Source organism: Pyxicephalus adspersus, chromosome 8, assembly GCF_032062135.1.
Source record: "Pyxicephalus adspersus chromosome 8, UCB_Pads_2.0, whole genome shotgun sequence".
Lineage (NCBI taxonomy): Eukaryota > Metazoa > Chordata > Amphibia > Anura > Pyxicephalidae > Pyxicephalus > Pyxicephalus adspersus.
The window spans coordinates 4,248,237-4,266,048 of NC_092865.1; the positions used below are offsets into that span (position 1 = coordinate 4,248,237).

A 17,812-nucleotide genomic window follows, 5' to 3' on the forward strand; every position below is an offset into this window, starting at 1 on the left:
TATATATATATATATATACATATATAATAAAGAAATGTAAGCAGTGGTATCTCTGTACGGAGTCCTTTATGTGTGAGCCCATCTTTCCTGCAGCAATGGAGCTCTGCCCCCGCAAGGATTAAGTCAGATCTCAGCAGAGAGGCCACTTTTTCCATACAGGAACGGCATACATCATTCGCTGTAGCATGCTGGCAGGGGAAGGCTTTGCTTCTCAGGCTGTGGCTGCTTCATGAAGAATTTAGGCACTAAGATTTTTTCTTTGATGCATCTGGAATGTGTTCAGCTGTTTTTAACTTAAAGTTTAATATGAAAGCCAGGCAACAAATTTTATAAAAAAATCGGACAGTGGAATGACAGCTTCGATGGTTTGCTCAGAAAAAAGTTTAGTTTAAAATTTCTGCAGCACATTAATCTTCAGAGGGACTGATAATGTGCTAAAGTCAGACTGGTATATTGCAGTATGACCACTAGGTGGTAGCATAATACCATGTTTGACTTGTTCATATCACTCTCAGTGTAACAGAGCACAGATAGGTTTGGCATCCTGCAAAGTGTTACAGTACATGAAATACATTTGCTGGGCTATCATTTTTTTAAAAAGTTAGTGATATATTTGTCCAATCTTTAAGGGGGCCTTTTAGATTGAATATGCATTGAATGAAATAGGCACTTGCTCTATTAAGCCCCCTTGATAAGTAGAAGGAAGACAGAACATACATTATACAATCAGATTGTGATGCATGGCAAGCTTTGTACAAGGCCTATAAACATTAAAAAGTTTTTACATCATTTCACTGGCTTTTATTTTATCTATTTATTTATTTATGTGAATCTACATTATTATTTTAAATAATTCCTGATGATCCTGCCATGAAGGTCTTTATTCTTGTACTTCCTATTACATATGGTGACAACAATCTGTCTCTGTTTTTCATTTATGCTCCTGCATGGGTTGCCAATGTAGATTACAAAAGACAGTTTTACACACGTTTAGCAGACATGGGCCACTGTTGTCACCATCAAGATACCCACCCTGAGAAATGCCATGCAGCCATGGCAGAAGAGGTGACTGCACCGCTTTGTGACCTAAGCTTTAAATTGATGTTTTTTCCCCCTAAGCCATTGTAAATCATTCATCACATTGTGGTGTCCACACTCATTGTTGTCCTGATCTGCGATTCTATTTCCAAACAGACCTGGGCCATCCAAACGTTTGTTTTTGGATTTGGCAATCCTCTTCTCGGTCCCCCTGCGGCAATATTTAATTTTCTGTGAATGATTCACCAGCCACCTGCACCGGAGACTCTTCATGTAAACTTTCATCTGTAAATGGTAACAAGACGCTGAAATATCCAATCGGAGCGTTCCAGAAAATGGGAATTTCTGCGTATGCGGGTCTGCTGGCGCTGGGTTTGATATCTCTGAGTATCTGTGCCATTGTGCAGGATGAGGAGTCTACATATCGGCACAGGTAGGTCATCACCCTTGTCGCTGGATTACTGAGCCATCTCCATCGCTTGAATGTGAATTAGGTAAAAGTTTAATAATGTTTGGGTGGGGGGGTAAAGTTTTTGTTAGCCCCCTCTCTTTTTGTCCTGTTGACCAGGGGTGTTGAAAAAGGGGGCCAACTAAGCATTTCACCTGGGACCTCTCCTCCATCCCAGTTGGCAGAATGGAGCTAGTGCAGAAAGGGGGAATGCTGGGCATTTGGGGCCCCGTGTCATATTTGCCCAGGGCCCCGTTTGGTCTAAAATTGCCCCTGTTGGTGATCCTAGGATTGGCCACCTCTGGGCATGAGGAAGATTTGAAAATGGTTGACCTGAACTGCCTTGCGATCCTTCCTCTAAAGCCAATCCTCCAATTTCATAAAAGCTTTACCATCCACCCCTTTAAATGTGCACCTTTCAAAAAAAGTTTAAGTTCAGGCACTTCCTGATTTGGGGGGACAACTATCTCTTGCACTGTCACCCCACTGCATGCATCCCTGGCTGACACACATTGGTCCATTGTTGCCAATTCCAAAGCAAATACATGAAATAGATCCGGGATTACATTGGAGCAAAAAGATACAAAACAAATGAAAAAAGTATAATATGTAAAAAAGAAAAGTTAATGATACTTACAATCTACATTGCTGTATGTGGCCCTCCTGTGGGGGCGCCACTGGTGCATTATAAAGGTTCCTCATTATTAGTCTGATGATCCCTCGGATGCATTGGTGCATTGCTGTATTATCTCGCTGCACAGATGTACGCTGCGTTTTATAGCAGGAAATCACATCAATTGCATGGAAACACTTTACCGGCTGACTCGTTCCATATGCCGAAAATATTGTCTTCTTCTGTTGGTTCGTGTTCATGACATTCATCCTGGTTATTGTAAAATGACTACACACAAATGGAAATGATCAGATAAAACCGGGAAGCAACATGTGGCCCTTTGGGGCTTATTACTTGGTCCTGTTGCCCTATCAGGTCATAGTCGGGTCCTTAAGGTCGGAGAATTAGTATTAGACCATGTTATCCCTTAAAGTTCCTGGGTGGCTTAGTGGAGGTCCCATTGTGGCTCCTGTGTGGTGGGAAGGCTGCCGTTCACCAGAACTTCCACTGCCCATTCACTTTACCAACAGTGGGCCGGCATTCACCAACTCCAATCTTCCCTGCTATTCATCCATAGGGCTAGAAATTGGGTATTCACTTTCTGTGAATGATAATGGTTCCTTCCAATAGTTGTCTCCATCACCACCGAGAATTCATTTTAGCGTAACAATCCTTACCCAATTCTTGTATCCGGCAACAAATTGGATCTGGGTTGGCTCTTTGTGGAAAGGATTTTCTGTAGTTCCAGGATAGAACCTGTAGCCATGTCACCTGACTTTGTACCAAAGGATGAGGATGAAAACCCGAAAACTTACTCAAACTGTGCCCATCACTTGACATGCATACTACCCCTCCTGTAGTTGGCTGACATGGCATGGAGAACAAATGGTCAGAGAAACCAGGCACTGCCCCGGAGAGATGGTGGGGAGAATCCAGGGGACTTTTTTTTGACCTTGGTTAAATATAAAGTATATAGAATAAAAATAAAATAAAATATAAAGAGTACATGGGGGCCCTGGATAATTACCCAGAATGCCTTATCCTTAAACCAGGGCCATTCAGCAAACATTCACTGCAGGTAAGTCTTCCGACTGATTTGAATCTAGTAAATGTTCATTCACTGCTCTATAAAGAACTCCGAAAGTATTCTTGAATTGATTGTCATATATTCATCTCTTTCATCAAAGTGTATGTCTCCTGTTTGTTTTCCAGACCTTCCAGAAGTGCGGACACTCCGGCCCCCGTAGACTGCCGGCTCGGTCCTTGGTCTGAATGGACGCAATGCTTTCCATGCCAAGGTAGCAAAGTAAGACTTTGTTTTATCATTTATTTATGGTTAAAGGACTGCTGGGCAAAACTTTTTTAGGTATGGAAAGGGTGGGGGAGGGTTAGAGTGTCCAGTATGACCCATTTGATGAATAAATTGATAGTTGTATGGGGCCCTGTGAAACCCTAAGCAGAGGGCCCAAAGCAAGCGGAGGAAGGAAACTCCACCATGGAGCTGGCAGCAAGGTGGCTTCCTCTGATGCTGCAATGGAAGATCTTGGTTATGACTTCACCATGGCTGCACACAGGTAAGTCTCTGCCAAAACTGACAACAGCATCTCTCCTCTACAATCTAATATGAATGCTGCAGCCAGACTCATCCATCCTGCCCACCTACCTACCCCATACATAATATGTTGGTGCTATATAAATCCTGTTTAATAATAGTAATAATAAAGATGTGGATCGCAGAGCAGTGAGTGTGCGGAGTCCAGACCCATAACCGGGGTTAGTATTGCAGCACAATCTGCCCTGGTACTGGCTAACGGATTTTTAATTTTTTAGTATTTTATAAGAAGTATTCCCTTCTGCTACCACTAATTATTAATTAATTACAGCCTGGTAGACTTAAGCTAAATAAACATATTCATTTTGGAAAGTGGGAAAGCGGAACAAATCAGAGAAGCGGGACGGATGATTAAGCAACTATTAACTTATCGCTTGGTGTGCTGAATCCGGCGCATCTGTTATTGTAATTATCATTGTTTTTGTAACCTGGTACAGATTTCAATTAACGTCAAATGGAAGTAATTGAGATTGAGGGGGAGAAAGAATTACAGAACGTTTTTCTGATTTATTTTCCGGCAGAGCCCGATGACTTCTGAAACAAAAAAAACAAATCTTAAAAAAAGTAAACAGACCACTGAGGTGTGAAGGTGAATCCGGAACTTCTGCTAAATAGGAAAACTTTAAAACTTTTTATACAGTGTTTTTACTTTCTGAGAACTCTGGACAGATAAAAGACATGATCCAATCCTTCAAAGAGTCATTGGCAGACTCTCAAATATAGATAAACATTAAATACAAATCTTCAATCACATCAGTGATTTATTTACAGGAGATTTGTCATTATATTGGTGACTTCCTTAGTGATTGATGTGGATTTGCAACACCGGACTACTGGCCTTTCAAAAAAAATGCTGAGTACCATATTTTCGAATATAAACCTGAAAAAAACTAGGGAAAAATTTACATTGATTCAAGTTTATACATGAGACACAAAATGTGTATGTCCCAGCTAACATTTGCAACAGTAATCAACAGAATAGCCAATAAAAAATAAATACTTCCATCCATGGTGTGTTAGTTTGAAAACTTCAATTGAAAGAGAAAAATTTAAATCCCGTGGGTTCAATTTGTATATCTTTTTTTCCAACATTCTTAAAAAATAAAATATTTTTATTATTAATTATAAAATATTTTTATTGTTCTTAAGTTTAATATAATGGGTCACTTGGTCTTATATAATTATTGTTGGCTACCAGTAGATGATGCTGTTTCCTCAATCTGGGATATGTTTATTTCCCTTGTGGTTGAACTTGATGGACTTATGTCTTTTTTCAACCTGACCTACTATGTAACAATATGTAACTATGTACTATGTAATTATGAATACTGAGCCTGATTTATTAAAGCTTTCCAAGGCTGGAGAGGATACAGTGAAGCTGGGTGATCCAGCAAACCTGGAATGGAGTCCTTAAAATTAATTTCTATTTGTTAGCAAATGTTTTTAATTCTGGACCAGATCCATTCCAGGTTTGTTCGATCACCCAGCTTTACTGATGGAAGTGTATCCTCTGCAGCCTTAGAGAACGTTAATAAATCAGGTACAGCAGGAGTTTGGTATACATTTTACATGAGGACACGGCGCCATCTAGTGGTGTGGCCTGAATATAAACCGAGCTATAGAATTATAATAATTTATAAACATAGGGTTATGGATCCTCAATGGTCCCAACCACACAGCTAATCCTCTTTCCTCTGCTGCGCAGCAACGATATCGAAGCCTGGCTCAGCCCGCCAAATATGAAGGGAGAATCTGCATTGGCAATCTCTGGGAAGAGATTGCATGCACGTCCTTGCAGAAATGCGTTTCAGAGAATAAATGCGGCCAAGACTTTCAGTGTGAAGAGACCGGTAAGACAATAAAAGATTTGCTAAAAGAGTGAACGAATTACACCAATATTGGCCACATTACAAAAAAGTTAAAGTGCAACTCTAGATCATATTTTTTGTAGCTTTGTGTAGAGCAAGATCATTTTTTATTACCATGTAAAAAAGTCCACCCACAAGTGTGGAGACCAGAACCTGTTAGGAGGGGGATGTTCTGTAGTCCTGACATAACTCCTATTCTAGATTCTAGGGTCACCAGGTGACATTAAAAGCCTAAAAAAACTAATGCACCATCACATCTTAGGACTAGTAGGCAGCAAATATATTACATTTTAGGGTATTTTTTGGTGCATTTTATTGGTTTGAATGAAATATATTAAGATCAATGTGTCCTGGTCCAATCCAGCAGGAAGATTTCCCTGGAATTACTATTTAATATTTCAGCTCCAAAACACCTCCCCCATTGACTTAAGGGCCACATAGGGGTTTCCCATTTTCATTCATTTTGGGTCACATGACCCATCCATTTGGTTGATGAGGAGAGAAGGGGAGTCAATGAGCCAATCATTATTCCTGAACATTAACTAAAGATTTGTCACCCAGCTCGGTGTATCAAGAGAGAACTTGTGTGCAATGGAGAGCCCGACTGCCGGGACCAATCTGATGAGAAGGACTGCGAGGAACCGGAGAGCGAAAGCTTCTGCAAGAATCTCTAACCGATTCCTGGTGCCGATCGAGCCATCAAGGGGTAAGTGGCCATTGGGATGACTTCTTCAATAATCTGAATAGATAAAAGTAAATTCACAAAGCTGATACAATGGTGATATATGTAACAATGTTACAATTATCTTCAGCCAATAAGATTTCAGAATAACAGTCACATGGCTTCCTGATGAATTAAGCCCAAGGTCTTTGTATTTCATCATATGACTGCATGATTGGCTTTAGTCTTCTCTTGTACTTTAATTTAGCTTAATGCAAGAGGTCACCTGAAGTCTGACAGTCACAGCAATGCCCCCCAGCTCCTGAGAGCACATATACTTGAAACTAGTATTGTTACTAAACTTACTTAGGGGAGGGGTCAGGGTACTTATGGGAACGTGAGAAAAGCTGCAGTTTTAACAATGGGTTTTCCATCATTTTTAAAAAAATACATGCGTTTTGCAAATTGTCCCTACCTATAGCTAGAGAAGAGAATAAAAGGTCTCTGATGTTGCACACTGTTAGGTGCTAGGGGTAAATGTAAAAGGCTAACAGTACCATTCTGTTTGTGAATCACCCTCCCTGCCCACTGGGAGCCCCCTGGTGGTGCTCATGAGAATATGTGTGTGCACAGATACACCAGACATCCACTCACTAGTTCCAAGCACAGGTTGCTGGATCCTCTGTGTAATACCCGCTATTTTTTTGAGCATTCTCTTTGTTCTGATTTGCTGGATTCCAAACTTCACCTGACCTTGACCTCAATTATCCCTTGATTGCCATCTACCCTTACTTCAGCCTGTTCTACAAACAACTTACTAGTTATATTCCAGTCTATTTGCTACCCATTCTACACAGAAGCCTTGTGACCACTGTTGCCCTCTGGTGGGGAGAGTCTGGGGGCAGTAACCTGGTGACCTCTTTGCAGCAAAATAGTCCAAAGTCACTTGGGTTACCAGCCACTAATATTCTGAGCTTCAGGTAATCCCGGGTCACTGGCCAAAGGGCAACCCATAACAGCCAGCCTCATGTTTCTCAAACTTTTTAGCATGGGAGAACTTGAAATAACTTCAGGTCTTCAGGGAACTCCTTCTATAATTATTATATCCACAGATCACAGTATATTAGGGGTGGTCAGTGGGAAGAATTCCTCTTACATTGCTGGCCATTGGGAAGAATGTCACCCTTATAGATAGCCAAAAATATCATTGGTGTCACCTAAACTTACCTTAGAGGTGCAAACTGCTCAAGGAACCCCCAGCACCCTCTGGTGGAACCCTGCTTGGCACAGTTGACAAGGGAGCTTCTATCAGACATCAGATAATCCCAGACATTAAGCTAAAGACTCGGACCAAGAAAGTACAGAGGAATGAGCAGTCCTGAATGAATGGGGGTAGTACCAGGGGGAAGTCTTGTTGAGTTGTCCTCCATCTTTGCAGCTGACGTCAGTGGCCCCTGTATGCCCTTATGGCTTCAGATCACATGGTCAGGAAATAATCTAGCCCCTGCTACAATTACCCCATCCATCCAGCAGTTTTGACCTTTGATTGATCTAAGTTACCGTCTTCCATCGCCCTGTAGGTTCAATGTGTTGACCCAAGAAGATGCCCAGCCAGTCTTGGATCACAATTACTTTGGTGGTCAGTGTGAATATGTCTACAATGGGGACTGGAGGGAGCTGAGATATGACCCCACCTGTGAGCAGATGTACTACGCCACAGATGAGAAATAATTCCGAAAACCGTACAACTTCCACATCTACCAGTTCCTGGTAAGGGGTCCTCTCTGGTTAGGACATTGGGAGGGGGGGGGGGGGGCATGGGCAAAATGGGCAGATCTACAGACGGAGCTTCTGTGGGGGACTGGACAGGAATTATGGGGTAGTCACATCCAACCGGACTCTGGACCGGCTCTGTAATATTGTACTATGTGACTTGTGACCCCTCCATGCTCTGCTTATGACTTTCCCCCACACTGATTGTCTTGTGACTCTTCTTTGTCCAGTATTTAATATATTGAGTGTCTTGTCACCCTTCTCAGCAATTGCTTTCATCTATTACGTGTCCCATGGCTTTCCTTCCCGTTTGTCGATCTGCTGAGTGTCTTGTGACTCTCCTTAGCATCTTATTTTACCTATTACTTCCTATCACTGCATGTTGTCTGATTCCCTGGTCCTGTGAGTCTCTTGGGACTCTTCTTTCTGTTGTAGCTGATTTTCTTACTGTCAACCTTCTCATTTTTTATTTAGTCTTCTGAGGGTCTTGTAACTACTCTCTATGCAGTTTCTAATATAATGATTGTTTGGCCAACCTTTATCTGATCTTTTATGTATCTTACAATCTCTTCTGTATTTTGTTTAATCTACTGAGTGTCTTGTGAAGCTTCTCAAACCCAAATCAGTGTTTAATATTGATGCATATTACAAATCCATTGACTTGTGACTCCTCTCTGCACACTACTGAATCTGCTGAGTGTCTTGTGACTCTTCCCTGTGTAATATCTAATATAGAATATGTCTTGTGACTCCTTTCTGCTGCTAGATATTAATACTGTCTTGTAAACTGGTCTTCTGAGGGTCTTGTAACTCCTCTCTATGTAGATTCTAATATAATGATTGTTTGGCCAACCTTTATCTTATCTTTTAAGTATGTTAGGATCCCTTTTGTATTTTGCTTGATCTACCGTCTTGTAAACTGGTCTTCTGAGGGTCTTGTAACTCCTCTCTATGTTGTTGTTAATACACAGATTGATTTGTCAACCTTTATCTGATCTATGAAGTTATCTCATGGTCCTTTCAGTATTGTTCTTTAAATCTGCTGAGTGTCTTGTGACTCCTCTATCTGGTATTCTAGTGTCTCGTCAACCTTCTCAGTATTTTTTTGGTCTTCTGAGTGTCTTATGATCCCTTTTGCATTGTTATTCCTAGCTACTGAGTGTCTTGTGACTCTTCTTTCTACTCTATCTGATATTTTTACTTGTCAAACTTCTCAATTTTTTTTGGTCTTCTGAGTGTCTTGTAACTCCTCTCTATGTGGTTTATAATATAATGAATGTTTGGCCAACCTTTATCTGATCTTTTATGTATCTTACAATCTCTTGTGTATTTTGCTGAATCTACTGAGTGTCTTGTGACTCTTCTCTGTGTATTATCTAATATAGAAAGTTTCTTGTTGCCTTTTTTTCAGGATTTTAGTTTATCCATAGGGTGTCTCATAATTTCATCAACATAGTTATTTTTCTTTTAATATTGTTTTCTCACTTTCTCTTTGGCACTTTACCTGATCCGCTGAGTGTCTTGTGACTTTCCTGAATTTACAAACCATGCAGTCAGCTGTAATTCTGTGATCTGGTCCCAGGCTCAGGATGACTTTATGGTAACTCTGTCTTATCATGAGTCTTTAATAAAATGTTGATTCCTTTACCCCCCGCCCCCCAGACCCTAGCCGGCACCGACATGGCATTTGAAATCTATGAAGATTCTAAAGAACTCCTCAATGCCATGAAGAGAGAGAGCTCATCTAGCGGTGGATTCACCTTCAACATTCGTCCAGTTGGATCTCCGGCTGGCGTTGGGTTTGGCTTCGATTCATCAAGTAAAAGTAACTTCATGAGAAATATATCATCTTACACAGAAAAGGTGAGATAAATGTTATTTAATTCCTTTATTATGGATCTAATAATGCTTAATATAATGATTCACCCAACCTTTCACCCATTCAGAGGTTGTGTGAATTTTATAAAAATAAATCATTTAATTAATTTAATAATAAAAATAGTGTTGTCTGGAGCCACTTTGGGGACATTTTTGCTCACTTTGTGATCTTTACATATTGGTGTCACACAGACAGGAAGTGAGGATAAGTCTGTGTGCTATGCAGATTATGGTTGGTGGGAGGAGTCAGCAGGGGCTGGACATGACTCTCTGTGTGGGCCAGTTCTTGGGTGGAGTTTTGCAAATAATAAAATGCCTTGATGGGTGAACCTGGACACAGTATTCCCTCCTATTCCCAGGCAGGCTGTATTTGTGTTGCTAGATATTGACTATATTTGATATTAGGTCTCCATGATTAGAAGAAATAAAATCCAATGAATGGATGGGGAGGGGCCAGGGACAGTCAGGTGGTAGGGAGGGGCTAGTTGATGCTGGAGTTCCTCGAGGTAGGGAAGAAGGAGGAGCTCTATTTTAGTTGCTGCAGCTTCTCATGTACAATGTGAGGGGCTCACTGTGTAGAGGAGGAAGCAAATTCAATCCAGGAGAGGAGCCAGTACAAGTGTGCAAGACCGAAGGGAAGTCTGGAGGGCAGCTGGAAGGAAGGAGAGGCCAGAGGGCAGATTTAGGGAAGAGGAGGTGGGAGGGCTGATTTGATGAAGATCGGGCTGGGGAGGAGATTTTGTGAAGGGAAGGCTGGAGGGCAGGTTTTGTAAAGGGAGGCTGAAAGTCAGATCTAAGGAAGGGAAGGCTGGAGGGTATATTTGATTAAGGAGGAGGCTGAAAGTTACATCGAATAAGAGGGAGGGGGGCTGGAGAGCAGATTAGAGTGTTGGTATCAGAGCAAAGGAACTTGATTGTACATAAATAATTTCTGAGGATCTCCTCAGATTCATCCAATTCATATTTTTCCTATTTTATTTGTTTCCTCCTGCATTGTAGAATATGCAGTTTGTGCGACTCGTTACCAAAGTGGAGACGGCTCGGTTCCGGATGAGGAGGAACTCCCTGGTTCTGGATGAGGACTTCCAGATGGCCTTAATGGAGCTTCCCGACACCTACAACTACGGGCCGTACGCCAGATTCATAAATGATTATGGAACGCATTTTGTCACTGGCGGGACTGTAGGCGGCATCCTGGACAATGTTCTGGTCTTTGACAAGGAGCTTATGAAGAAAAGCGGTTTGTATTTTTTTTAGATTGGAGAAATGGCTGCATGCTGAGCCTATAAAGAGAACCTGTCATTGTAACAGTATAGGAGCTGGCATTGCTGACGATTGATGGGAAGTTCATGCCAAATGTCATCCATACAGCTGAATTTTGGGCACTCACATACATGAACCACCCAATGCCCCATGAACATAACATGAAGCTAGATGGGACCACTGTACTTTACTGCAGGGATCTCTGGCACAATGTAGACACTAGAACTGCATTGTGAAAGACAGAAAGAGGGCAGCAAAAAGACCGTTCACTTAGCACACATTAAAGCTACATCAAACATCTTATACCACAAACAGAAGCTAATTCTGCATTTTGTTGGGCATACAGCAAGAAGTACCTTCATCAGAGTGAATCTTTTTAGGTAAGTCAAGGCTCCATCTCTGCATAAAATGTTATGAGCCTGATTTAATAAAGCTCTACAAACACTGGACAAAATTGAATAGAAAGGGAAAACCTGAGTGACCCAGCAAACCTTGCATGAACCTGGTCCAGGCTATTTGCCAACGAATAGCAATTTAAGAAATCAATACCATGTTTTTAGGATAGTCTTTCTTCTCCAGTGTTGAATAGCTTTAATAAATCAGATCCAATGGCCTTGATCTATTAAAGTTCTCCAAGGCTGGAGAGGATACACTTTTATCAGTGAAGCTGGGTGATCCAGCAAACCTGGAATGGATCTGGTGCAGGATTGAAATGGCTTTTAAGAGATCAGACCTTATGTGTCTACCTAGAATTCAGCCTAAACTCTTCTTCTATATTCGATGATCTGGAGAGGGTATGTGATCACTTGCACTTAATTTGGCCCACCTAAGGTTGGTGCTGAAAGCTACCAGTCCTGTGTGCAATATAAATTTGATGCTGTTCTACATTGCATTAACTTCTTATTCAATTGTTTAAAAGACAAATAACCGATTGAGAGCTCTTGGAATAGTTTACTAGCCCTAACAGAAAATATATATAAATCTGTATTTCAGTATGTTTAACATCATTCCTTGCAAGATAATGGTCGGGACCCTCCTATTCTGCATTCTCATAATTGGGAACAAGGGACTGTACAAAAAAAATTGCAAAAAATTAGAATGATCCTTCACCTGATTTGTATTCCTTAAATGCCTTGCCTTGATAATAACCCCATCGATCGTTTATTATGTATACAGGGCTTCTCAAAAGTCACTATACACTTGTAATGAATTCCTAAAAATTTCCAAAAAAGAAACCAAATGTATTCATATTTTTAGCATTAACCAATGATTTGTTGCTAGGCTTGCCATCACATTCAAACACCTTGAAGACTTGTTGTATACTTCCACATGAGCGCCTCTATTTTCGACAATTTTTAGCCAGCTTTGAATGCAAGCCTCTCTGATGTTTTGCAGCATCTTTTCCCCGACCTCGATGTGCGGGTTCTTTTCTCAAGCTGGGTCAAAGCTTCGGTCAGGAAACTTGATGTTTGGGAAATCTCTGACCAACCTGGCAAAGAAGTGAGGAGGGGCTCCGTCTTGTAGAAGAAAGAAATTAACAAGGTCACTACTTACCAGAGGTTGTGGCACAGCAAACTCCTGCAGCATATCCACTAATTTCCCTACGGTGGTCGTGTTACCGGATGCATTGCGGAAGAAAAATTGTGCAATCAGCCCAGTGCTGGACATTGCACAACATTGCAAAACACCGGCTTTGGAGAATCTGATACATGCTCGAGAATTTCTGCTGAGTTTGATTTTTCCCAAATTAGACAGTTGTGTCGGTAAACCCGTCCAGAGAGATGGAAGATAGACTCGTCGCTGAACCATAATTTTTCCAAGAGCTGAGGGTGGTTTTGGTAATGGTGTAGGAGTGATTCACACAAGCATCATAATCTTATGCTTAAAGTTTTTGAATAACCTAAAGTCAGTACAGGTAGAGCTTTATTGCTCTCCGAAGCATCCGCTGAATCAAGCTTTTGTTGATGCAGAGTTCCGGTGCAGCCCTCCAGATGGACTTTCCATGGTTTTGCTCCCGGAGTTCAGCGTTTTCGGTGGTGGTAGTAGCCGGCCATGGATATCGTATATTGTGTTATGCGTTGGAGCAGTGTGATGGCCATAAATCTTCTCAAACCCACGCTGAACTGCAGTTGGGGACTGAAAAACTACCTGCCAAGCGGCAATTTTACAACACTGCTTCATTGTGAATTGGCAAAGCCATGGTTAAGGGTATGATACGCTTACAAAAACTGTATTGTCATATGCTGATGGCTTCAAGTCTCTCTGAATGATACCTGAACCGAAATAGAAAAAAGGAAGTGTGTAGTGACTTTTGGGACACCGTGTATAATATTCACACAATGATTTGTAAAGGTAAACTGTACACAGTAAGAAATGATGTCATGTATATAAAAAATTATTTTAAGTTTAAGCATCTTGGTTGTTGTAAAAGGAAACCTTTCCAGTTGCCAATAATCTGGGCAGTACTGCAAAATCCAGTCCAGTTCGTTGAATTTTAATGTCACTCTCTTCTATACAGCACTGTGTATCCAAGTCAACATAAATCCCTTTCAATCAACCCCAGTTTTATGACTTCACCTACCTACTCCCTACCTACCTAGTCTGAATAGAGCCCACCATGATGCATTTACATGAATGGTGGGCTCAAGAAACACATTCATTGTTGCTTCATAACTGATAATTTAAAATCTCTTCATATCTTTTTTTTTTGCAGATATAAATTTCGTTATGGTTGAGAACTGTTTTGGTGGTCACTTGGGGGTCACTGCGAATGTCCCTGATACAGGAATTGAAGGAAAATTGGGTATTAAACACAAGTCATGCAGAAAATTGGAAGAAGAGACCAGTAGTAAGTTTTTATTTGCATTGTATTTACATAATACAGTCATGGTATTTAAAGACTTTGCTCCTATCGTTATAAATCTGGTTTGCTGGAGGTATCTTCCCTGTTCCTGAACTCTTCTCCTTACTCTAGAACCTGGCTTTGATAGAGGACTCTACGCCTTCCTCCATAAATAATCCCTGCTGGAGGATTTGGCTTCTTCCTTCATGACTCTGCTGGAAGACTCTGCTCCTTCTTCTATAACTCTGCCCTGCTAGAGGACTCTGCTTCTTTCTCTATAACTCTGCCATGCTGGAGGACTCTGCTCCTTCCTCCATAACGCCATTCTTCTGGAGGACTCTGCTTCTTCCTTTATACCTCTGCCCTGCTGGAGGACTTTGCTCCCTCCTTTATAACTCTGCCCTGCTGGAGGACCTTGCTCCTTCCTTTATAACTCTGACCAGCGGGAGGACTCTGCTCCTTTTTCCATAACTCTGACCTGCTGGAGGACTCTGCTTCTTCCTTTATAACTCTGCCCTGCTGGAGGACTTTGCTCCTTCCTTTATAACTCTGACCAGCGGGAGGACTCTGTTCTTGCTTCCATAACTCTGCCCTGCTGGAGGACACTGCTTCTTCCTCCATACCTCTGCCCTGCTGGAGGACCTTGCTCCTTTCTTTATAACTCTGACCTGCGGGAGGACTCTGCTCCTTTTTCCATAACTCTGACCTGCTGGAGGACTCTGCTTCTTCCTTTATAACTCTGCCATGCTGGAGGACTCTGCTCCTTCCTCCATAACGCCATTCTTCTGCAGGACTCTGCTTCTTCCTTTATACCTCTGCCCTGCTGGAGGACTTTGCTCCCTCCTTTATAACTCTGACCTGCGGGAGGAATCTGCTCTTTCCTCCATAACTCTGCCCTGCTGGAGGACTCTGCTTCTTCCTTCATAACTCTGCCCTGATGGAGGACTCTGCTTCTTCCTTTATACTTCTGCCATGATGGAGGACTCTGCTTCTTCCTTCATAACTCTGCCCTGATGGAGGACTCTGCTTCTTCCTTTATACTTCTGCCATGATGGAGGACTCTGCTTCTTAAGTCATGCAGAAAATTGGAAGAAGAGACCAGTAGTAAGTTTTTATTTGCATTGTATTTACATAATACAGTCATGGTATTTAAAGACTTTGCTCCCTTCCTTATAAATCTGGTTTGCTGGAGGTATCTTCCCTTTTCCTGAACTCTTCTCCTTACTCTATAACTTGGCTTTGATGGAGGACTCTACTCCTTCCTCCATAAATAATCCCTGCTGGAGGACTTGGCTTCTTCCTTCATGACTCCACTCTGCTGGAAGACTCTGCTCCTTCTTCTATAACTCTGCCATGCTGGAGGACTCTGCTCCTTCCTTTATACCTCTGCCCTGCTGGAGGACTTTGCTCCTTCCTCCATAACACCATTCTGCTGGAGGACTCTGCTTCTTCCTTTATACCTCTGCCCTGCTGGAGGACCTTGCTCCTTTCTTTATAACTCTGACCTGCGGGAGGACTCTGCTCCTTTTTCCATAACTCTGCCATGCTGGAGGACTCTGCTCCTTCCTCCATAACGCCATTCTTCTGCAGGACTCTGCTTCTTCCTTTATAACTCTGACCTGCGGGAGGACTTTGCTCTTTCTTCCATAACTCTGCCCTGCTGGAGGACTCTGCTTCTTCCTTTATAACTCTGCCCTGCTGGAGGACTCTGCTTCCTCTAGCTCTCATCTCCCGCAATGCTTTGCACAGGTGGAGGACTCTGCTCCTTCCATCTCAGTGATATAATATATATATACTTGTGTTGCTTGTGTGTAGTGAATGCCACTGTCTCCATTCTCTCCAAACACAGAGAAAATATCACATCATATCCACAATTCTTCTGTTGGTCTCTCCTTGACTTGCACCTTGTTCATGGCTTAGAACAATCAGATTCTGAAAATGGGTTCATACGGGGATCTTGAGCTCACTTTTGCACAGTAATGCATTTCCCCAGCACATACCTCTGGGATTATGGTGCAATACCTGTGGGTGTTTGCAGAACCCGCCATTGTCATGGGCAGAAAATAATCAGAGAGGTTCACAAATCTGTTCTAATTTGTACTGAACCCTCCTGATAAGCTGACAGAAGCCTAGGGCCTGGTGGATGTTCCAGGGGCCCAGGTTCAATGTATGTCCGCTGAGCCTTTTGTAGTGTCCACCATGGGTACACAATTAGGAGACAAGTGTCAATCCATACTGGAAGTGCCTGAACAAGCTCCTTATTGGCAGGATCATCAGCAAGAGGTTCTTGGAGCATTTAGTGAATTGGGTTTGGATAAACCAAAATTGACTTTGCAAATACTAATGGCATAAAATAATAAAATAAAATATCCAGTTTCTGTGTTAAAATGAAGAATTATCTCTTTACCAACTCTGATATTTTATTAGATTTATTTAAAACAATTTTTGCAGAAAAGAGCACCTGTCATCCCCATCCCTATATATCTAATCCCAGTACAGAGAGGCTAACAGCTTCTGCTGTCCGTGGAAGCTCCAGAACAAGTCCGACCTCCGTTTCTCGGAGAAGGGTTATTGCACTGGCGTTGTCTTGTTTGAGATTTTCCGGTGCATGGGGTCCAGCTGGACCAACAACTCCAACTTCCATCGATAGGGGGAGCTGGAAAATAAAATAGCAGAAGTTATGGCTTCCATTGGCTGCCACACAGCGCTGGGATCCTCCAGACATGGAAACTGGTTGATTTGTTAGATGTGTCCCCCTCTCCTATTCTGTGCTTCAAATCCTTCCACAGCTCTTGTCCAACTTACCTTTCTGTCCTGATAGTAAAATCCCCCCATAGCCGCTCTCTTCTCTCCTCCAATGACTTACTAATGACTTCCTCACTCATAACCTCATCACACACACGGCTCCAAGACTTTTCTAGAGCTGCCCCCACTCTATGGAATGGTCTCCTCGTCCTATTCAGCTTGCTCCTACTTTCTGATCATTTAAAAAACCCAACGCTTCAACCTCACCTACCCGTCTTCTTCTGTCTCCTAAACCCTCATTACTCCCCCATCATTCCATATCCCCCTCCTATTGTGTGATACTTCCCCCTCCTATTAGATTGTAAGCTCTTCGGGGCAGGGTCCACTCCTCCTCCTGTGTCACTGTCTGTATCTGTCTGTCATTTGCGACCCCTATTTATTGTACAGTGCTGCGTAATATGTTGGCGCTATATAAATAATGTTTATTATTATTAATAATAATAATAATAATAATTAAAAATAATCATTATCCAGTCACAGAATCCAGCAGTTTTTCATGCATACAGAACTGTTATGTTATCATTATTTGCAGACATCTCTAAGGACATCTCCCCTCCAAGTGAACAGAAGAAGAGGAGTTGTTCTTTAATTTTGCTCTTGGGTTTCAATGTTGCAGCTTTATTGAGTCTGTACAGTGAGTGTTGTCACCCTGCAGACATCCAATGACTGCCAAGCTGCAATGTATTACAATGCATATCAATCATTTTTCTTCTGGGTTTGGATACATTTTAAACATGAAGATACATAAGGAGTCATGTGACTGCACTCTACAAATGTCATTACACTAAATTACAAATCACAATCCCATTTTTAAAATAAAGTTCCTTATTCTGATATTTTAAGAGAGTATTATGTTCATACATTTCACTAATGACGTAGCATTGTATCACCCAGTTCCTGAAGTTGTTGGCACCGCGGTGGCTTCTCCAGTTGGGGTACTAAAGGTATTGGCTTACCTGAGCCCGGACGTTTGGCTCAAACACCTTGGAAAGAAAATCCTACAACAAACAA

General features: G+C 41.8%; 3 protein-coding genes across 3 annotated transcripts in view; 2 read left to right on the forward strand and 1 right to left on the reverse strand.

Annotated features, from left to right (window-relative positions):
* The first annotated feature begins 1,199 nt into the window (after nucleotides 1-1,199).
* On the forward strand, nucleotides 1,200-9,183 carry LOC140337131 (complement component C8 alpha chain-like). The gene is given in 6 exon segments (XM_072420693.1): nucleotides 1,200-1,471; nucleotides 3,312-3,405; nucleotides 5,417-5,561; nucleotides 6,141-6,285; nucleotides 7,821-8,010; nucleotides 9,166-9,183. Coding segments are annotated over 6 exon segments (690 nt in total). The 5' UTR covers nucleotides 1,200-1,373.
* On the forward strand, nucleotides 7,867-14,124 carry LOC140336338 (complement component C8 alpha chain-like). The gene is made up of 4 exons (XM_072419346.1): nucleotides 7,867-8,010; nucleotides 9,676-9,876; nucleotides 10,891-11,131; nucleotides 13,868-14,124. Exons 2-4 carry the CDS (start codon nucleotides 9,694-9,696, stop codon nucleotides 14,107-14,109), a joined length of 666 nt encoding a protein of 221 aa, XP_072275447.1. The 5' UTR covers nucleotides 7,867-8,010; nucleotides 9,676-9,693; the 3' UTR covers nucleotides 14,110-14,124.
* Nucleotides 14,125-16,409: 2,285 nt separating this feature from the next.
* C8B (complement C8 beta chain) overlaps nucleotides 16,410-17,812 on the reverse strand; it is a gene marked incomplete at its 5' end in the record, with an annotated part of 12,410 nt that continues 11,007 nt past the window's right edge. The window contains 1 exon segment of the mRNA XM_072419345.1: nucleotides 16,410-16,652. Coding sequence (XP_072275446.1) covers nucleotides 16,501-16,652 — 152 coding nt within the window.